Here is a 22,664-nt window from a genome sequence, read left to right as displayed (position 1 = left end):
TTCCTGGTAGGGCAGAGGTAAACATTGTCTGGCCTCTGGTGGCCTCCTACACTTCCACAACTCTGTCATAAGCAGGGTGAGGCAGGGCAGTTGTGCAAGGAGGGAAGTGGGGCCTGGGCTGAGGATTCCAGACAGGCCCTCGGGCTTAGGCCTGGCCACTGAGCTAATACCCTCTCTATACATGTTTTTACTGTGCTTTTTTGAATTTTAATAGGATGTGCTTATTCTTTTGTTTAAAAATCTCTGGGGTGATGAGAAAGAGTTGGAATTAGTGTTGATGGTTACACAACATGATGAATGTAATTAGTATCACTCATTTGGACATTTAGAAATAGTTAAAATGGCTAATCGTACATTACATGTATTTTGTCACAATTTATGTATGTGTGTGTGTGTATACACACACACACACACACACATATGTATATATATGGCATGTTTTGGAAGAATGAAGGAGCTCCAGAAAAGTACCAGTAAGAGAATTTCAGACCACCCACTGCCACGTTAGCAGAGAACCTGCACAAAACTACCAGAATGCCACAGGCAGGGCCAGGAACATTTCTTTTCTTTTTTTCTTTCTCTCTCTTTTTTGTTTTTATTTTTGAGATATAATTCATGTACCACAAAATTCACCCTTTGAAAATGTACAGTCCAGGGGATTTTAGTATATTCACAAGTTTCATATATTCACCAAACCATCACCACTGTCTGATTCCAGGACATATTCATCCCCCAAAGAGAAACCCTGTGCCCATTAGCAATCTCTCCCTATTCTTCCCTTCCCTTGTTCCCTGGGAACCACTATCAACTTCCCATCTCTATGGATCTGCCTGTTCTGGACATTTCATAAAAATGGAATCACTGTACATTATATAGCCTTTTGTGTCTGGCTTCTTCCACTTAGCACCCTGTTTCCAAGGTTCATCCATGTTGCAGTGTGTATAAGTATTTCATTCCTTTTTATGGCTAAATAATATTCCATTGTATGGATAGACCACATTTTTTGTATCCATTCCTCAGTTGATGGCCATTTGGGTGATTTCCACTTTTTGGCTATTTTGAATAATGCTGCTGTGAATGTTCGAGTACAAGTTTTTGTATGGACATAAGTTTTTATTTCTCTTGGATATTTTTTGTCATTACATTTTGGGTAATCTTTGCCATTTGTAATTCTTATGGCAACTTTATGTTTAACTTTTTGAGCAACTGCTCGAGTGTTTTCCAAAGTGGCTACACCATTTAACATTCCCACCAGCAGTATTTGAGGGCTCTGTTTTTTTCATATCCTTCCCAACATTTGCTGTTGTTATTACTACAATTTTTTAAAATTATAGCCGTCCTAGTAGCTGTGAAGTAGTATCTCATTGTGGTTTTGATTTGCATTTCCCTACTGACTAATGAGAAGCTCTGGTGGTGTAGTGCCTAAGGCACTTGACTGCCAACCAGAGACTGGCGGTTCAAACCTATCAGCCACTCCTTGGAAGGAAGGTTGGGCAATCTACTTCCGAAGTGATACTGCCTCAGAAACCCAAGGAGGGGTCGCTATGAGTCGGATCTGACTCAGCGGCAAACAACAACAACAACAACAAAGACTGATGATGATGAGCATCTTTTCATTTCTCTTTAGAGAAATGTCTGTTCAAATCTTTTCCCCTTTTTCAAATTGGGTGATTTGTCCTTTTATTGTGAGAGTTCTTTAAATATTCTGCTGTATTACCTCTGTACTATGTCCCTTTTTGATGATAGCTGAACTGAGGGTGCTGTTAAATGCTGAAAGAGCTACTTTAGACCCTAAAATATAGGGTCCTGAGACGATAATAGTACTTGCTCCTTCTACCCTCCTCAGGTCTCACTGTGGTAACCCGCTCTCCAGACAGCAATAACGTAGCCAGCAGTGCAGTTGGAACTGCTCTGCCAAAATTTGCCATCCGCGGGATGCTGAAGACCTTCGGGCTTCATGGGGTCGTGCTGGATGTTGATTCAGTGAGTGAACAGCCCTTCAGATTCATAAGCCTTTGTTGTGTACTGAGACTTTCCTGCCCAGACTTCAAGTACCTCGAAAAGTGTTTACGAAGATGGGTTGCTCTTCAAGGCAGGGATGAAGAACCAAACAGAGGTGCTGTCATGCCAACTGACTGGTCCAGGTTGTTGCCATGGAGCCAGGACAAGGCCTGTGGTAGATGAGAGGCTCTCACCTCTTAGTGCTTCAGGCCACGCTGTCTCTGCCATTACTCTGTATCAGCCATTTTCAAATTCTGTCTCTATACTGTACCTGTCCAAGCTCCAAGGGAAAACCATTGTCCTTAATGATGGAGCCTTGTTGGTGTAGTGTTTAAGTGCTTGGCTGTTTACTGAAAAGTCAGTAGTTCAAACCCACCAGCTTCTCTGTGGGAGAAAGATGTGACAGTCTGCTGTTGCAAAGATTACAGCCTTGTAAAACCCTGTGGGGCAGTTCTACTCTGTCCCATAGGGTCTCTCTAAGTCAGAATCAACTCGAGGACAACAGGTTTGTCCTTAATGAATGGGTGATCTGTTGTTATGTTGATTGCTATACGTACAGACACAGTCGAATAAATTGTTTTGTGATTTTGATCACATTGTCTCGCCAGTTATCTTAGCCTCAGTTTCCCTGTCTGTAAAATGGGTGTGTTAAACTAGAGCAAGACTTTTCTTCTGCATTTGGCAGAGCCCTCTTAGGGGTCTCAGCAAGGATTTTGGGGGGTGAAGAGTGGAAAAGCAACAGAAGGAGGTAGGATGGAGGATAGCAAAACTTTCTTTTGAAAAGAGTCCTATTTGAAACTCGTGACTGCATGACTTGAGGTTGCATGCCCATCCTTGCCTGTAAGAAGTTTTCCTTCAAGAAAAACTGATCAAATAATGGTAATTGAGACTGAACTGTTTTTGATGAAGAAGTACCTAGCAGTACATAGATCTAAGCTTTGGTCTCTATCTAGAAATACAGATGCAGATAAACTTAATCATTTAATGCTTTCAAATCTACCTTTTAAAAACTTACATCTTCAGCGAATTTCATTTACCAGAAGTTAATTTAAATCATTGAATTTATTTAGAGGGGCTACCGTTGGATGGTTGACCGAAGTGAATGTTTTAATAGAAAATGCCATCAATAATACTGTTACCTTCCCACCACCTTGCAACACAAACTTACCCTTGTAATCAGAAAATACGCGCTCCTCACAATAGTCTTAAGCAGTAGAAATGTATGAAGTAAAAATTAAGAAATAGAAATTTCGTTAAATAATTCTGCTATTCCTCGAGTCATTTGATTCCTTTTTTAAAAATAATCCCTAAATAAACATTACATTGGCATTTGAATCCAGAATGCATATACATGAAGTTACTCTTTATTTTCTTGGCAGTAAACTAGAGCTGTCAGACATACTTCCTGCTTTTTAAAAGAGTATTGCCATAAATAACATAAATTTTACCTGGCAGCAGTGTGTGTTGAAATGTGTGACTGAATTGTAGCACTGTTCTCTTAAAGTTGCTTACTCATGATTACATTGAAGATCTTCTTTAATTTTATTGTAACAACTAAAATTGGCTGTCTGATTTGGAAAAACTAAAACCCACTCTCGATACTAACCCGATGTCCTTGAATTTGTTGTTGCAGTCAGTGCCATAGAACTAGCACTTATTGCTGTAGTCTCTTGTTATAGCTTGTCTTTTTCTTTTTCTGTTTTTATTGGAGTGGTTTTTTTAAAATGATTTTTTTTAGTAAGTAATTTTATTAACTCACAGTTAAATCTGAGATTATTAAAATATTCATGCTTCTTTATTACTTTTTCTTAGAGAAGTATATAGTTTAAACTTACCTTGTAATATATGTTTCAAAATTTGTGGATTCCTTTTTAAGTCATTTATTTTGTTATGTCCATGAAATAGCATATTATTAGTATAAAATCTAAAAAATTGAAATTTTAAAAATCACTTATATATATACACACACACACACATATGTATATATACACACACACATACATTAAACTTGGAAAACTAAGTCGGTGTTCAGAAAAACAGAGTCATTTCCTTTTACCATTGTAGGTGAATGAATTAGTGCAGGTGGAGACATACCTCCGAAGTGAAGGTGTGCTGGTCCGATACTGGTATCCTATTGATATGTTGGAAAGGCCCCCAGCCGGCTACCGAAGGACTGCCACTAATGGGCTGGTCACACTGGACAATACCAACCTTCAAATCCACAGGTAAAAGTGAGCATCTTACTAGTGGGCCACAGAAACCCACCAGTCATGTTTTACCACAGGTACCATCTGTCCTTGACAAGAAGGCAGGAGGCTTTCCTTTTATAGTGAAGAGAGGGAGAGAAGGCAGCTAGTAAAGTTAACAGCACAGGGAAGGAGGTAGAAGGAAAAGTTAGGGGACCCAGTGGCCCAGCCTGTGCCACATGCACTCTCTGCTGTGAGTGTGGGGCACTGAGAGTGACTGCAATCAAAGAGTATGGACAAGTAATAAAGAGTAAAATGAATCACCCAAAACCAAACCCACTGCCATCAAGTCAGTTCTAACTCATAGTGGCCCTTTAGGACATAGTAGAACTGCCCCATAGGGTTTCCAGGGCTATAAATCTTTGTGGAAGCAGACTGCCTCATCTTTCTCCCATGGAGTGGCTGGTAGGTTCAAATTGCTGACCTTTTGGTTAGCTGCCAAATGCTTTAATCACTGCACCACCAGAGCTCCCAAAGTGAGTCCAGAAGAGCTCCCAAGAGTGCTCCAGGCTCTGTGTGAGCAGCCAGCTGCTTTCTCTGGAAGCTGCTGGAGTCTTTTCTCGAGTGCCACCTTGGGAACAACTGAAGGGTGCTCACTTGCACCACGTGGGGTTCTGGGAGGGAACAGAAGATGCTGAAGGCACATCCCTGCCCCCAGTGGTTTAAACCTAATGCTCTGGCAAAATTCCCTCACCTGTACCCTTACTGATTCCCTGGTGAATTGTTTCCTTTGGTCTTAAAAACCCTTGTAGCGATTCAGAGGAAAATCAAACAAAGCATGAGGTTTTCTGATAAAAGCTTATAAACTATTTGTTATGCAGCTCACCCACTAGCCACTACAGCCTCTCATTAGCTTACCCATTTTAACCACACACTAAATTATGTCTCCAGCGTTGAACTCTCATTGGAACTTCAGGTACACGTGCCCAGGTGCCTTCTTGACATGCCCATATGGATCTTGCATGGCTCCATTTCAGTGATGAGGTAGACAATCGCTTTTGTAAGACTAAAATAGCCCAGCCAGGCATTGGTGTCACATAGAAAGCATGGTGTGTCCCAGGGCAACATCGGGCAGATTTCTTTAGCAGCAGTCTCACGGCTGTCCACAGGGAAGCCCAGGAGCCAGTCTCTGACCCTCTCCCCAAGCAGCGGTTCAGGTGTAAGGGACACTTCACACAGCAGGGCCCCATGGTGGCTGAGCAGCCCCGTGTCCCAAACAGGAGCCAGTATCTCTAGTATCCACTCCACACACACAGCTTCCAGGGATCCCGGCAGGAGATGTGCCAGTTACCAGAGTCCCTGCACTTTGGGACGCCTCAGAGCAGTGGTTTCCCACCAAGGATGTTCTCTTTCACAGTCCTCCCGGTCCAGTTGCAGCCTGCCACCTGGGCTCGTGACTACCCTAAGCAGAACGCCTAATAACACCACCGATTTTCTGCCTTTATCAGGTTTGCAGAGAATGGAACTAGAAGCAGGTTAATCCAAAGTCAGTCCTCATATAGAAGAGGAAAGGGTAATTTAATAAACACCTTAAAATGTAGCACAGGAAGTGGATTCTGGATTTTTCCTCAAAACCTCCTCCTCCTCCACTAGTCTTCCCTGTACCTGGGAGGGACACCACCGTTTCCGCACAAGTTGCCCTGAGTCATCCTTTTCCTTGCTGTCAGTCCCCACAGATTCCCAGTCTGTCCTCTTCTCTCCATTTCCACTACTCCTTTCTTTCCTCAAGTTTCTCTTCTCCTCAAAACAACCAGAGTGATCTTTTAGCATTGATTTTATCCCTCTGAGCCAAACCTTCCCAGTGCTGTTCCATGGCCTCTGGAATAGAATTCAAACCCTTAACCTGGCTCAGAGCCTTGTGTGATGTGGCTTCCACCTGCTTCTCCACCATACTCACCTTCTGCGCTGCTGGCCTTTCAGCCCTCCCCGTTGCCCCCGGCCCCCAACCCTAGGCAACTTCCAGTCTATTTTTGGTCCCTATGAATTGTGGACATTGCATGTCAATAGAATCATGTGGTATGTGGCCTTTTGTATCTGAATCACTTACACGATGTTTCTGAGACTCATCTGTGTTGTGGCACGTACCATAATTGTACTCCTTTTTATTACTGAATAGTATTCCACTGTGAGAGTGCACTACATTGTGTTTCTCCACGAATCTATGGATGGACCTTTAAGTTGTTTCCACCTTTTGGCCATTGTGAATAATGCTGCTATGAACATTCATGTGCAAGGTTTTTCTCTTTCCACAGGGATTTTTGAGTTGGGAAAAAATGTAACTAAATATGGCTTAAAAAAAAAACAACACCTAAGTCACTCACTTGGAGTGTAGAACGCAGGCCAGAAGAGAAACCTGAGGGGTGGCCCTTGCTCCTGCATATACTGCGGCCCGTCCCAGGCGTGGACCTGCTGCCCATGCTCAGTACCCCTGCCTGCCTTTTCCCTTGCAGAGAGCTGCTGCGCTGTGAGGCGGCCCTGGCCAGGCTCTACTGCCGCATGGCCCTTCTCAGCATCTTCGCCCCCAAGCTGCCTCACTTGTTTACGCGCCTCTTCCACATCCCTGCCATCCGGGACATCACGCTGGAGCACCTGCAGCTGCTGTCCAGTCAGCTCCTCGCCCCTCCCCTCCCAGGTAAACACGGCTTTTCTGTGGTCACCACAGAAATCAGCCCCAGAGTAGAATACCCCCAAGACTGACTCAGGCCTCAGCAGGCTTTGTGCTGAGCTCACCCATTCTCCACCTAAGGAGGGCCTGGGGGCTTGGGGCACAGTGCCTTTAGGCCGCTTTAGATGAACTCCCCTGAAAAGCTGGGATTGCCTTAGCCATTCCCTCTCCTTCTTTGGAAAAAGTTAAGTGTATTACTCACTTTAGTCTTAGTCTTCTAAGCATTCATTGAGCTTCCAAACTAACTGTGAATCAACCCTCTTCAACAAAGAAAAGGTGAACCCAATTAACACTGATACAGAAGATAAACCTGGAGCCCTGAGCTTGGAAGGGAAGGATATAGAAGTGGATTAAACTCCAACTAGTAGAAGAATTTGCATGAAAGCACCAAAAAAGGAGACATACGGAGCTGCGATCTGACAGCAATCCTGACGGCACAGACAGCTTGGATATTGCCGAGTGGTGTTAGGACCTAAGAATTAAGCTAAAAATAAGCTCTGCTAGCCAGGGACTGCACGGATGACTGCTCTGGTGGCTGGTGAATAAAAGGGGAAGCAGTGAAGAGGAAGGTGGGCTAAGCTGTGGACTTTTGCGTGTCCAGAGGGTGCAGCCATTTTGAATGTTTACAAGCAGTTTGACCATTTTATATATTTAAAGCAACACCATTCTCCCAGATTCCAGGGACTTAAGAACAGGCTCCACTTGCCAGGAACCACAAGGATATTCCAAATGCTGGCAGGAAAGGTGCGACATTCCCGTTTTTACTCTTATACTCCACACTCGCTTGGTGAATGGAGCTGTGGCCATCCCTCACTCCCACCCACCTTGTAGGCTGGCAGGAATTCCATCCCAGCCTGTGTGCTCGGTCAGAGCCTGGGTACCCTGCCCCGCCCTGCCCCGATTTTTCTTTTTTTTTAGTCTGTTTTTGTCCTTTTTATTATCATTCTTTACTCTTCCCTTCCCAGGTTCTAGTTTTCAGCTTTTTCTCTTTTCCCTGTTCCTAATTCCAATTTTTTTTTTCTTTATCATGGTTAACCCCATTCCTTGTTTTTCTGTTTATGTTTTTCCCCTTTTCTCTTCATCATTATCCTTCTCTTAACTTTTTTCTCTTATTGCCCTATCCCCAGATATTGCGATGTATGTTTTGTTCCCCCTTTCTTTCTTTTTTTTGGTTATTGTTCCTGTGTGATTGCACAATGTGTTTTTTGTCTTGTTGCTTTTGCTTTCTTGATGGCTATTCAGTTGTTATTTTTGTCCAACTGAGTGGGAGACAGCAACAGTCCCCATACAACACAACTATACCCACACCTCCTGCAGCTTCACTTACTGAGTGAGAGCCACCACTTCCTTCTCCACCAACAGGCCAACGATAAACAACCACCAAGAAGAGTTTGACTCACCCTTAGCTGCTCTTCACAAACAGTTAACAGAGATCTAAATACAATAATGTCACAATGTCTCAAAGACAGCAGACCATCACAGTCCCCACAAAGAAGCCAGATAAAGTGGTAGAAACAAGGGAACAGGATACAGACCCAGAACACATCCCTGAGGAGAAGCAGCATTGGGACTTCCTGATAAAGAATTCAAAAGAATTATATTTAGGTATCATAAAAGGATTGAGAGACAGACCAAGGAAAACACAGACAAAACCCTAGAAGAATTTTGGAAGAAAATACAAGAACAAAATGACAAAATAAATGAAAAAGTAGAAATGATTCTTAATCTACAGATAGAAATCCAGAAGATTAACACTAAATTGTCAGAAATAGATAACGCATTGGAAGGGCAAAGGAGTAGAATTGATGCACTGGAAGACAGAATTAATGAGATTAAAAACAAATACCTAAATACTTCTTTGGAAAGGGATCAATCAGAAAAAGATCAAAACAAAATGAAGAAAACCTAAGGTTCGTGGGGGATACCATCAAAAGGAATAACCTACATGTCATTGGAATTCCAGAACAGGAAGAGAAAAATAAAACCACTGAGAAAATTGTCCAAGAGTTGTTGGAGGAGAACTTCCCTGATATGATGAAAGATGAGAATATATCCATTCAGGAAGTCCAGTGAACCCCAAACAGGACAGATCCAAAAAGAAAATCACCAAGACACATCATCATCAAACTCATCAAAACCAAAGACAAAGAAAGAATCCTGAAAGCAGCACGGGAAAAACAAAAAGTTACCTACAAAAGACAGCCAGTAAAAATAAGCTCTGATTTCTCAGCAGAAACCACGCAAACGAGAAGGCAATGAGATGGTATATATAAAATCCCGAAAGAGAAAAATTGTCAACCAAGAATTATATACCCGGCAAAATTGTCCCTCAAATATGATGGTAAAATTAGGAGATTCCCAGATAAGCAGAAATTAAGGGAATTTGTTAAAACCAGACCAACCTTACAAGAGATGCTAAAGGGAGTCCTTTGAACAGAGAACCAACAATAGCAAACAATAACTGACCATTAATACACAAGATGACATAACCCAGAAACCACAGCTATGGACATATCCAAAGTAAAATGAGCTTACAGGATTGTAAACAGGGAACCAGAGATATCAATTGGCAAGTGAGAATAACTATAAACAAAAAGATTGTGTAGTTTTAGAACTTCTAAATGGTGAGGAAGTTAAGAAAGTTGCAAGATAGAATGGACTGGTCTAAACTTGGGGAGAAAATTATAAATCACAGGGTAACCTCAAAGAAAAATGATAAACCTTCGCATCACAATAAAAAAGAGGATAAGCACAAATATTCACCAAATACTAAAACAACAGCAACAAAGGAAATAACATGATTCATAAACATAATAAGCTCAGCAAGAAAATAATATGGAACAAAGAAACCAGGGACACCATGAAAAAACACATAACAAAATGACAGCAACCAATTCATACTTGTTGATAATTACACTGAATGTTAATGGATTAAATGCAAACAAACTGAATCAAAGAAAATAAACATATTATTTCTGAAATACGGTCACTGTACTCTTGCCACAGACATTCTGTTTGGCATCTAAAGGTAAAACTTCCTGTTTCCAAGCTCCTGCCAAGCAGTCATGACATCATCGAGGCTTCAGGTAGAGCTGTTTTAATGGACCAGCTTGTGTGTGTCTGACGAGTTGGAGGCCCATGTGGATGAGAACCAATGCTGTGTGATGCCCCCTGGTGGACACCAAGTGATTATCTGCCCACAGTGCAGTCTAAGACTAAGGGGCCCTTCCTCTGCCACTCAGCTTCCAGCCTGCTTCCTTTGGTCTCCCAGCAACCATCCTGGGAGCAGTGGGGAGGCAGGTGGCACTCTCAGCCACTACTGCATTTGGGCTGGTTGCCTTCTGGTTCGCAGCCATGGAGTCCCAGGCAGTACACGTGCGTGTTTGCGTTTGTGTTCGTATGCGTGTATGCACCCATGCTACACCTCCGCAGGTCCATTTCAGCACCTGGAGTCTGCTGACCCCACCACAAGAACTTAGAGGCTTAGAAATATGCCTGCAGGAGGCTGGAAGCGTTGCTTCGCCACAATGATCCAACACATTGCTCTGTAGACTCTGTTCCAAGGCACCTCAATGGTTCCTTGGTGCCGCCACAGGGTGGGTCAGGGCAGCCAAAGGGATCAGGCTCTGGGAACCCCCAAAACCCAAGTGACCAGCCCCACTTCTATCTGTTCAAGAGACTTGGGCATCTACCTAAGATTTTCTTTCAGGAAGCAGTTTTGCTGCTAAAAAGAGAGTAAACGTTAAAAAGCATTGATCGGCATCTTCCCCTGGAGGATCTGATCAGTAATGTCTCCTGCCCCTGGCCAGGTTACGCACTTTTTGTTACTTGGGCTTTCCCTGCCTCTGGCTGCTCTGGGTCTCATAAACCGCATGTCTCTGCCCTGTCTGCAGATGGCGCCATCAGCTCCAGCTCTGTTCTCCTGGCACAGTCTCTGCAGCATTGTATCCATTCCCAGAACTGCTCTGCCACAGACCTCTTCTACCAGGGCAACTCCCAGACGGTGCGCGAGTGGCTCAGCGTGGCCATCACGCGCACCCTGCACCAGGGCGAGGAGAGCCTCCTGGAGCTGACCAGGCAGATCTGTGCTTTCCTGCAGGTAAAGCGCCAGCACCTCCGCCGAGCGGACGGTTCTCAGCCGGAGCCTCACTGGCTTGCCGGGAGTGATGTGCCTTCTCCCCTAAGCCCCTGCCCACCCATTTTCTTTCCTCGGAAGCCTTTCTGCCTCGTCCTGTCTGTCACTTTATTCCTCCTGCAAGCACTCTGTTGTCCTTCTGAGCCTGTTAGAATGTGTGCTCTGGCAGCTTCCTCTCGCTCTGTGAGATGACACAATGGAACGCTTCCCTGGTGTTTGGCCCTGGCCTTCCCTATCAAATGTCTCTTTGCAGACAGCACCGGAGCAGTTCCCCTCTGAAGAATTTCCCATTTCTGAGTCCAAAGTCAATATGGATGTTAATTTCCCCGGGGCAGCTTTTGTCGTCGTATCTTGTAAAGAAAGTCAGTCTGGATTCCGCAAAGAGTAAGTGACCCGCTCCTAAGAGGGTGACAGGGAGAGAGAAATGAAACCGATTCTGCTGAAACTGACAGAGGAAAAACTCCAATTGTTTTGTTATTTTTAAATGCCCACTATATTTTAAGATGGAGCACTGGTGGCACAATGGGTAAGCGATTGGCTGCTAATTGAAAGGTCAGTGGTTTGAACCCACCAGCCACTCACTATGTGAGAGAAAGATAAAGCCGTCTACTTCTGTAAAGATGACAGCCTAGGAACCCCACAGGTCAGTTCTACTCTGTCCTATACAGTCACTATGAGTTGTAATCAACAGCACACAACAGCATTTTAAAATCATTTCTACTTATTCACACTTTTGCATGTTTGGAAAATTATAAAGAATGACTTGAAGGAATTCTGAAATGAGGTAGAAATGATCTATGCCCAGTTCTCAGTTAACTTGTTTCTCATCAGAAAGCATGTGTTGACCCTCTCTGGGGTGTGTGGCTCCCTCTGTTAACACTGGGCCCTCCCCCTCAGCTCCTCCCTGTACAAGGCGCCATGGGCACGGGTGCTCGTGTATGGCCTGGGCCACAAAGTGAAGCGCAATGGCCAGCTGAACCTCATTGAGGCTGTCTGCTACCCCCGGGACGCGTCTCCAGCCAACACGGGGCTCACGCCTCCTCCCACCACCAACCAGTACCCTTCTGTGATCCTCTCTACAGACAAGGTCCACATCAAACTGGGTAAGTCTCTTCAAGAACCCATGATAATAAACAGAACAGTATGAGGTCATTCTTTTTCCTTCTTCTTGAAGTTAGAAAACATCTTAGACCTGGCCTTAGTCTGGTTTCCTGTTGGTAAAGACTAGGGCTGCTTGGAATGGTGTATCTTCGAGGCAGTGGATGAAAAGACCCATTCCCCTGCCTGGTGTGCCCAGGCTGCAGTGTGGGCTTCCTTTCTGTTCCCAGATGCACTTTGGGCTGCATACTGAGTAGAGTGATGTGAACAGAGTGGCCTCATCATTGAGCTGTAATAACCCAGATCCTTTGGTGTGTAATGTGTCTTCCCAGGCACTGGCCACCATGAATGGCTGCTCCTACTTGTCTAGATGGTGAATGAAGCTGTGTGTATGGGCCAGAAGGCTGCATTGTCTGCTTTCCCCTGGCATCGTTTATGAAGCCTCCATATTTTAGATGGGGGTGATAGCTTTGTCTCTGTAAATCCTGAAGCTAGTGTGCCTGTTCCCTTCACACCAGGGCCAGCCAACTCTGTTTCTGAGAAGACACAGAGAGGAAAGGAAAGCCTGGCCACAGGTTTCCTTGCTCTTCCTGGGCCACCCCGAGACTGACGTGTATCTGTTAGAGACCATTATAAAATACATTTGACCTTTCAGTCTGAAAAATGGACTTTGACTTTTCCACATCCCTGGTCCTTTAGACATTGCATCTTTCTAGAATGGAATGCAGGGACATTTCTTGGTGATTTGGTTATTGCTAAAAATCTTTTGATCCCTGTTCACCGGTTCTGTTTCCTAAGTTGCTCGGGGTAGGGGAATACAGTAATATTTTGCCTCTGCTAGCTCTTGTTGAGGAGGACCCTCCGCACCATGCGTTGACACAGAGCTGCAGCAGCGGGCTCAGGCGTAACGAGGACTGTGAGGGTGGCGTGGAGCTGGGCAGTGCTTGGCTCTGTTGTGTGAGAGGTTGCTCTGAGACAGAACTTGCCACCTCAAAGTGCTCGTGTACCAGACAGTTCCTCCTCATTGTTCCCTGACAATCCATGTTTTTAGTGGGGCTGGGAGGCAGTGCAAGATGTGAGGTCGACCAGGCCCGGGGACCTTTTGCCAGTTTGGGTCAGACTTAAACCATGGTAAGGGCAGAAGGTAATTGAAAAGAATCAAAACCTAAGGTCTTGGAGGTGCCTGAAGTGTTGAGGTCTCCTTACTGGCCCACTCTGAGCCTCATCTGAGCTGCTGGTCTTACTGGGATAGCAGCTGTACAAAAGGAAGGACTCCTTGCCAAGCTGGAGTGTTCCAGTGATGCCTCTGGCAGCATGACTGAGCACTCCCAGTCTGGGTCATAAGGCTGGTCAGTATCTCCCTACTTGGGAAATGCTTATCCTTCCCTGTTCACCCTGCCACGCCTTGGTCCCGGTAACACACCAGTAAGTGGTCCCTTGGAGGGATGTCCTACCTCCTCCCAGTGCCTGGCCACTGACTCTCATCTGGAGCTTTGGCAGTTAGGTGCCCTCCCACCCAAGCAGACGAGGGGTGGGCTTTCTGGCGCTGTCCGTCCACAGAGCTGGCAGGCCATTTTCTCAGGCGTCTTCTCCTGGGCTGCTTCTAGGGGTGTCTCCACCTCCCGGAGCCATGCTGGTGTTGCATTCTCTGCCCCTGGAATTCCCACTGGCCATGGCCTTCGCAGAGCAGCTGCTGTCCTGGAGATCGGAGGACGGTGAAGCAAAGTCTGAAGATGAGCCTGATACCATCCCAACATCTGTCCTCCTGCAAGTAGTGGAGCTGCTAGGTAAGGAGCACCTCTCTCCAAGATCAAGGGGGCCTAAGTGGCTCTCATGAGGCCCGAGGGCTTTGCCCAATGGGGCAGGGAGGAGCCCAGGCAGCTGCAACCTAGATCCTTTGTCATTTGAAGTAGGTTTGGGGAATTGATTTTAAGGTGGGCTTTGAACTTCCAAACCCATGATTTGTAGGATATTTCTGTTATTTTGACGTGTGGCAATTGAACATGAAGGTTAATTTTATCATACTTTACACTTTTAATTAAGAGATAAATATATCCCATTACTATAACTTTAGGGGTCAAGAGCGGCATAGAAGTGAGCTGTGGTGCAAAATCAAACCTTATGACTGCAGAGCTCCTGAGTGACTCCGAAGAGGGTGCACTTGTCAGAGCTCATAGAGGCATAGATTCGTACAGTTTACCATGTGTGTAAATTTACCACAAAACCTGAAGTCAGCTTTGAACTCTTAATTAGTGATATGACTGCCAGTGTGTTTAGGATGAAACATAATAATGTCTGCAACTTTTTTGAAATAATCAAAAACTAAGCTGGGCAGCTGGCTGAGTGGGGAGGTGGCCGGACGGACAGCTGTGTGATAGAGCAGGAGAGCCACCAGGTCGTGGGAGAGACGAGGCAGTAGAGACATAGGTATTTACTGTATGAGTCTTTCAACTGTTCTTTTTGAAATACTTCTGAAAATAAAAGTATTTTAAAACAGTAAAAAAAACAGTAAAATGTTGGGGGGAAAAAGAGATTATAGTGTAAATTATACCTCCGTTTAAAAAAATTTGGAAACTCAGATTCCTTCAAGGGTCAAGCAGTTGATGAAATGAGAGTCAGGTGAGTGGGACGGGAGGGGGACTTGAGCAACCTGAAGGGCGCGCGCCGTGTCGGGCAGCCACGGAGCCCCTGCTGCCCGTTGCCGCATGACGATGTGGCCTCAGTCCTGCCAGACTTTTTTAATTTTTCTAAGCAAGGCCAGAAGTCCAAACTTTGAAAAGCCAGAAAGTCAGATTGTAATCCTCTAATTTTTAGATGTTGACGACTAATAATAATACAAATTCTTGAAACTGCACCTGTGGTAACAAGATGGCAGCTTGTGGGCCACCGTTGGCAGTTTTGGTGGCGAATTCTCTCTTAGGTAACTGTCGTCTGGTAGAGGGAGGGTAGTGAGGATGTGGCAGAAGCATTTCTAGCACCAGACCCGGGGGAGAGTGCAACGGTGGCAGCTGTCCTCTGTGACAGGCTCTGTGAGAGTCCATGTCCCGTGACAATCACAAGTTTATTTCCAATTAGACTCATTAAGCAGTGCCACCCCTAGGGAGCCAGAAGCCTGGCCCCCTCACTCAGAGGTGCGGAACTTAATCAGAGGCTCTCAGTAAATTAGCTGGACCAGCTCTTCAGCCTCTGTCCAGTGATCTTGACCTTGTACAAGGCCCATCTGGGTGGAACAAGCTGCACTTCACTCTCTTGGGGCGGAGGACTCTGATGGTTTAAGGAGTGTGGGCCTTAGATCAAGGCCTGTGACCCCTACTAGCATCTCACTGAATAGGAGCCGTTCCCCTTCCTTTCAGTTCCAGGTAACAGGAGTACGTGAATGTAAGAGAATGTGTGGTTGGGGCAAAACATGTGGCCCGTCTTGTTCCAGACAGAAATTGCTAAATTTGCAATTTCTGCGAATCATGCCCCTTAGCACTTACTTGTTTAGTATTTTTATTATAATCAACTCATTTTTCCGTTTTTTAAATTTAAATTTCATTTTTGAGGAAACATGACTTCACTGCTGTCAGTTTACCAGAGTGAGAAGATAAGTACAAAAAGAAATGGCAGGAAAATAATCACTGTTACTGAACTGTAGCCAAGGGCTGAATGGATCCTGTCCCAGGGTCTATTGAAAACAGAGATTAGTGAGTTTACAGACTGGTGAAGACTGCTTGTTGACAGATCAGGACTAAAAAGAGGAGTGGGAGAAAAAGGATAAGCTTTCAGTACGTTTCTGTGCCGTTTGATGAAACCGGGAGGGGTGACCCCTAGTGAGTCCCCCACATCGTGATTTGCCACCAACTCACCTTCTGAGGATGGAAACGACCATCCCTTTGCCTGCGCCGTGTAAGTGGGCTGATGCGCTGTCACTGTGGCACAGGGCCAAGACCAGGCCTCGGGGGCCAGCCTGCCCAGCTTGCCCCCCAGCTTGCCTCCTGGCAGCTGCATGACCAGGGGCCAGGCCTTCAGCTCTTCAAGCCTCTGTTTCCTCATCTGTTAAATGGGCGTGAATAACGCGGTACCAGTCCCACAGGGTTGATGTGAGGGTTGACGTGCCTAGAACAGTGCCTGGCACATAATTAATGCTAAAGTGTCACAATTCTTATCACTGTCTTTTTGCCTCAGGGAACTTCCTGTGGACCACGGACATGGCAGCCTGTGTGAAGGAGCAGGTGTTCCACCTCCTGGCAGAGCTGCTGCGCACTGTGCACGCCCTGGAGCAGGGGAAGCACCCCGCCGGCCTGTCCTCCTCCATTGCCCTCCAGCTGAACCCCTGCCTGGCCATGCTGATGGCCCTGCAGTCGGAGCTGCACAAGCTATATGACGAGGAGGCCCAGAGCTGGGTTTCGGGTGGTACCTGTGGGAGCTCTGGGTCGGCGGTGGCAGCCGACCAGGGCAGGTTCTCAACATACTTCCACGCACTGATGGAAGCCTGCCTGGCAGTCGCCGAAGTGACTCTGCCTACCAACATGAGTGTCACAGCCAGTGGGGTGACCTCAACGACTGCCCCAAACCTTAGTGACTCCTCCTCCTCCTCCTCGTCCTCCCCAGGACAGACGCCCCAGAGCCCCAGCCTCCTGTCCAAGAGAAAAAAGGTCAAGATGAAACGGGAAAAGGCCTCCTCTTCGGGGAAGCGCTCGTCGTCCCGCTCCATGGAGTCCGACCCCGCCCTGCTCAGCATTGGAGGCAGCAAGCCTGAGGACATGCTGTGGTTCCATCGGGCACTCACCTTGCTCGTCATCCTCAGGCACCTCACCAGGAAGGACCCACAGGGGCTGGGCGTGACCAGCGATGCCATCGCCGACGCCTGCCAGGCGCTGGTGGGCCCCACGGCCCACAGCCGTTTGCTCGTTATCTCTGGAATCCCCACCCACCTGGACGAGGGCATCGTCAGAGGTGCCATCCGCAAGGCCTGCAATGCCCATGGCGGGGTCTTCAGGGATGAGATCTACATTCCCCTACAGGAAGAAGAGCCCAAGAAGCCGAAAGACAAGGCAGAGGGCGGGGACGGGAAAGCCGAGCCAGAGAAGGTACTCAGCTTCCCTGGCACGGACAGCCTGGAGGGCAGCACGTCCAGCAGCCTGACCCCCGCCATGAGCATCAGTGCGTCAGCCTCCACCAGCCAGGCCTCCATTTGCAGCTCCCAGGGCATCTCGCAGACGGTCAGTGACCTTTCTGTGGACCCGCTGCCCTCGGGCCTCGAGCTGCCCCTGCCACCTGGCTTGTTGGAGCCCCAAGTGGTGTCCAGCCAGGAGAGCCTGGACATTTCCCTGTGCAGCACTGGCAGCCTCGGAAGCCTGGGGAGCCTGGGGGAGCCTCTGGATAACGCAGAGACAGCCTCGGTGTCAGATGTGGGTTCCATGTACACAGTCACATCCCTGGACAACCAGCCTGTCCCGGCTCGTCCCATCAAAGGCTTTGCAGTTGTGGAGGTAATGGCCCTGAAACTGGATGGCTACTAAAATTGTAACTGATCAGAATCCCCAAAGCTATTCTAAGTGATTAGCTGGGGGCACACTTAGGGAGCTCTCTGGGCACTCGTGGAACAAGCATAACGATTTTGTTTGAGGGGGTGTCCCAAGAGTGGTGGCAAGTCTGGTGTCCCGATGTGAGTGCAGGTCACCGGTTCAGGTAGGAGGGGAGGGAGGCCAGGTGGCTTGGGAAATTGACCGCCCGGGAGGATAGTCTTTATCAAGCTCTCTCCCTCCGGAGGTCCGTTTCTGAGGCCAAATCCAAAACCAAACTCACTGCCATCAAGTCGGATCCGACTCAAAGCGACCCCTCCTTGGGTTTCTAAGGCGGTATCTCTATGGAAGTAGATTGCCCAACCTTCCTTCCGAGGAGTGGCCGGTGGCTTTGAACTACCAGCCTTCTGGTTAGCAGTCAAATGCCTTAGGTACTACGCCACCAGAGCAGCATCGCTAATAAGAATGCATTAAGTTGTTTTAAATGGTGCCCTGGGCAGAAGGGTGCTTCCCCCGGGTCTGCTCTGAGCAGCTTGAAAGTAGACTCTTACCATTTGATTTCCAGGTGGTCCCAAGGTTCAGATGATGTGTGTGTGCTGCCAAGCCATCTTTCCACTGCAAGAACCAATCTGTTCTTGGGCCTCCTTGTTTAGAAATCCTTTACCAGATAAGATGCCTCCCTGTGCCCTAGGTGACAGAGTGAGGCTGAGCAGCAGAGCCTGCCCTCCATGCACCCCTGCATTTGTGGACAAAGGCAGCACCGCTCTCCCGGGGGCTCTGGAAGCAGGGCTGAGGGGCAAGTGGTTTGTTTCCTTTCCTAGAAGCACTTCTTTTGCTACATCTGTAGCATTCCTTTCCTTCTTCCTAGGGGATCCCTCTGAGCCCGGCCTAATCCTAGCTTCCTGGGCATCAGGCCACAGACCTGGCCAGCAGTGATTTCTACTTGAGTTGTTCCTTAAAAGCTACTGTTGTTGGAACATGAGGGGAGCTTTATCAGGAGAGACAGCTAGCCCAAGCTGGGCAGCCACACCACGCTTGGGACAAACAGGATACCAGAGAAAGGCAGAAAGAAAAAGAGCTTATTCACATGGAACAAACAGTCACTCTGTTCAAATCCTGACTCTCCTTTTTGTCCATGCAGATAAGATCCCGAGCCAAAATTGAGAAAATCCGAGCAAGTTTATTTAACAATAATGATTTGATTGGTTTGTCAAGTTTGGACGGTGAAGATGAATTGATGGAAATGTCCACAGAAGAGATTTTAACTGTATCTGTAGTCAATCAAAGTCTGTTTGATACGCAAGGAAGCCCAGGCTTAGAAGATTATTTCAATGATAAGTCGATTAAAGGTAGGTTGCAGATTTTGAAAATGATTCAGGTAGTACTGGGTTGATCAGATGAGCTCGTCACCTGCGTATTGGGGTCATCAGACGAGCTCGTCACCTGCTGCAGGGACTGGCTGTGTCTCCACATGACAGAAAGAGAACCTTCCCCTCTCCTCCCCGCAGGCAGGCTCGTCCCACCACCAGGAATGGGTCTGCCTCAGCCTGCTTCAGGCTAGAAGACGGGCTTGCAGTCAAGTCGTCTTCTCTCTTTGTCTGGCCAGGCTTCTTCCCGTTGAAGTCCAAATACAGCTGTTTTGCTCGGTCCTGTGGCACTGGAGCACTAGAACGTAACAAGTGCATTGCTGGTAATGATTTTGGCGTGTGTTTGAGGACAGCTAATGCGTTAAACTGATTCTTGGGGAAGAAATAGTTCCAGCTCTTTTCCAAGTCCCCCTTCCCATCTCTTTTGTCATCTGGCTGTATCTTTGTGGGGTGGACCCTCTCTGGCGTCTCACTTCTGTACGAGACCCAGGATTCATCCTGGACCCAGGCTCTAGGGCACCCGCAGGGCTGAGGTAGCGGAGGCCCTGACTAAGCCCACAGGCACCGCAGGAGCAGCCCAGCTTTTCTTTACTTTTTCAACAATTACCACAGTTCTTTGTATCCTCATTTATTTATTTTTTATCAGTCTCTCAAAATGTTTAATCCATGTCCCCTTTTCTAATTCTTTAATATTATTTGAAGTTACATAGTAGAGTTGTTTTATGTTTTCCAAGTATAAAAATATAAAATTAAGTAAGATTTTGTTTGTTTTCAAATTATATCTCCCAACCTTGAAGTATTCCCTCAGAGCCAGTGACGGTGAGGCGAGTAAGGCCTTGGCTATGCAATTGGAGGGGAATGGAGACTGACCAAAAAAAAACATTAGTTAAGATAAATACTGTTTTAATACATGTTCGTAAAAATCAACAAACTGTCAAATTTTTAATAAAGACAGCAATAGTCTTACTGAGCTTTCTTTTGCCTCAGGTAGTACGGCTCAAGCGGGCATTGCTCATATCTTGGTTTAGTGTGGATTTTTTTTTTTTGCATTAATTTTGATTTTTAAAACACAACAGTAAAATCTTGTATCTTAATTACTAAGTTTTTTGGGCCCCTCAATTTGTGCACTGAAGACCAGTGCCTCACTCCCTCGTAGTCGTCACAGTCCTATCCCTTGGGGAGTATTGCCCCGTCAGCTCTTGGCCATGGCAGACCATTATTGGGAGACTCAACGCAAGCCTGGGGTCTTTCTGCACCATGACTAATGCTTCACCAGTCTTTTCAGACTTTGAATTTGGTTTTCTTCCCCGATTTTAAAGCCTTCCATGTAAGGAGCGTGGTGGTTGTGCAACACAAATGTCCGACGAATGCCATCTGCACAGAGGGCTCTTTCATGATGTAGCTCTGTTGGGTCAGCTCCTAGGGCGTGGCCCTCTTTGTCCGCACACATACTGTACACCCCAGGGAAGCCAGAACCTGTGTAAGGCGGAAACCTGTCAGAGAAGGAACATGCATATACATTCCCCAATAGAGAGTGGTAGAGAGCACGGAGCCTGCCCCTGTCTAAGGAGGGAAGCTGTGAGACCCAACACGGCAGGCCAGGCGAGGCCCAGCTCTCAGTTTCCGTGTGTACGTCTCTGGGGACTTTGTGCTGTGGTTGCCACCCCTAGGCCTGACCTGACTTTGTCCTCCGTGTGCCAGGGCCCACGAGGGGGAGCACTACGAGCAAAAGATGAAGCGAAAGGGACGGGAAGGAGATAGCAGAGACGGGTCAGGTGGTCCAGTTTCCTCATCAAGATGCATTCGTTTTTGTCATGACCAGCCCCTCACAGAGGGCAGAGTGCCTTCTGGAGTGCTTAAAAGCCAAACCAGACTTGTTTGCCATCAAGTCAACTCTGACTCATAGTGACCCTATAGAATAGGGTTTCCAAGGCTGTCATTACGGAAGCAGACTGCCGCATCTTTCTCCCACAGAGCGGCTGGGGGGTTCTAACCACTGACCTTTCTGTCAGCAGCCAGGCCATTAACTGCTGCAGCCCTTACTGGGGACAAAAGTCAGTCCTGTTTCTCATGCTCATGGGCAGTATTCTCGTAGCTGAGGAAGTGTTCTGCCCTGCTCACTGTGCCGGTTCTGAGACATCTTCTCAAGTAGTGTTGTAGCATGTTTAACAGCTTGTCCTCGCATGAAGAACTCTTGCTAGCTCCGTATCCTTTTGTTCCTTTGGAATGATCCATCACGCACACGTTGTCTAAGGTAAGGCTGGCCGAACAGCTGCAGTGAGCCATCCCCCAATCCAGGGGTTCAGTGCAGTGGCGGTCGTCTCTGGCACACGAACTGGAGTGTTGTTGCGTGCAGCCAGTAGAAGAGGGCACGTGCGGAGCAGAGGCCCTGGCCCCAGCGTGGCTGCCGTCTTCCTGCTCACGCCCCACGTGGGAGACAAGGCATGGACACACCTTACGACCAGGAAGGCTGGGAAGATAACAGGCGTGTGGCAAGGAGGGGAGAGGCGGTTTGATAGCTAGCTGGCCATCTCCACTGAATGTCTGTTACTCAGTTTTAAAATAAATGTTCTTTGTGGGGAGCCACTGCTCAGTGGGCACAGGCTTTCCTTCTAGGGGATGGAAACGTTCTGGAACTAGACAGAGGTGGTGTCTCACATCGTGGATGTACGAAATGCCCAGAATTGTTCACTGTAAAAAGGCTACTTGTATGTGACATGAATTTCACCTCAATTTTAAAAAGGAAAAAATATGTTTATGAAAAACAGTGTTTGCAGGGCTTTTCTTGACGTGGTTGGCTCATGGCAAAATTGTTTCACCCCTCCCTCTGCTCTACAACAGGTGAGAAGCTGGTGCCCGGGGCCAGAGAGGTTCTGACGGAAATATTTAAGAGCTGTGCCCATTCTGAGCAGATGCTGAGCCTCACACCAGCTAAGCCCATCAAAGTCTCTGACATCTACCTGAGCAAGGAGCAGATCAACTCCCAGACGCCTGGGAACCTCCTCCACGTCTTCTTCACCAATGTCCGGCCCCCCAAAAAGGTGCTGGAGGACCAGCTCACCCAGGTAGACTCCCGTCCCTGGCTGGGGCCCGGCGTCCTGCAGGGGGAGCCTGAGACCCCTCTGGCCGTGTGCCTTGCAGATCCTGAGGAAGTACGGCGTGCCGAAGCCCAAGTTCGACAAGAGCAAGTACGGCAGGGCCGGGAAGGAGCAGCACCCCGTGAAGGTGGTGAGCACCAAACGGCCCGTCTCCAAGCCACCGGCCAAGGACAAGGCCGCGCTCAACAGCGTCAGGTGGGCCCGGCAGCCTCGGGAGGGGCCCTCGTGCGCAGGGGGCTGACGGCAGCCTCCCACACCTGCAGGGGAGCCAGACCCAGGGCTTGCCTCGGCTCTGCCACCTGAGTTCTTTCCGGCCTCAGCTTCCCTCACTGGGTGCTAGTTCGGCTTCTCCCGGAATGAAGTAAAATCTGGTCGATGTAGACTGGAAAGCAGACCGGGCTGGATTAGTAAGATAAGCAGAATTTTTTAAAATGTTTGTAATGCCTTTCTAACTTCTTTTGACCACACAAATAACACAGTTATTGTAGAAAGATTAGAAAACGCTTACACACGTATTGCCGATAATTCATTTGTCCCACCCAGAGAA

The 22,664-nt window shown here is 47.2% G+C and overlaps 1 protein-coding gene across 1 annotated transcript in view; it reads left to right on the top strand.

Annotated features, from left to right (window-relative positions):
• HECTD4 (HECT domain E3 ubiquitin protein ligase 4) overlaps positions 1–22,664 on the top strand; it is a 195,967-nt gene that overhangs the window by 162,347 nt on the left and 10,956 nt on the right. The window contains exons 53-63 of the mRNA XM_042780607.1: positions 1,847–1,983; positions 4,066–4,226; positions 6,698–6,879; positions 10,806–11,011; positions 11,301–11,431; positions 11,945–12,150; positions 13,753–13,932; positions 16,313–17,619; positions 18,794–19,001; positions 21,861–22,084; positions 22,161–22,312. Coding sequence (XP_042636541.1) covers positions 1,847–1,983; positions 4,066–4,226; positions 6,698–6,879; positions 10,806–11,011; positions 11,301–11,431; positions 11,945–12,150; positions 13,753–13,932; positions 16,313–17,619; positions 18,794–19,001; positions 21,861–22,084; positions 22,161–22,312 — 3,094 coding nt within the window. The remainder of the gene's footprint in view (positions 1–1,846; positions 1,984–4,065; positions 4,227–6,697; positions 6,880–10,805; positions 11,012–11,300; positions 11,432–11,944; positions 12,151–13,752; positions 13,933–16,312; positions 17,620–18,793; positions 19,002–21,860; positions 22,085–22,160; positions 22,313–22,664) is intronic.

The sequence above is a fragment of the Orycteropus afer genome, unplaced genomic scaffold (assembly GCF_000298275.1).
Source record: "Orycteropus afer afer isolate SDZICR_OR568_19922 unplaced genomic scaffold, OryAfe1.0 scaffold00048, whole genome shotgun sequence".
Classification (NCBI taxonomy): Eukaryota; Metazoa; Chordata; class Mammalia; order Tubulidentata; family Orycteropodidae; genus Orycteropus; species Orycteropus afer.
Note: the sequence above shows the minus strand (reverse complement) of the source record. Positions and strands in the feature narration are given on the sequence as shown.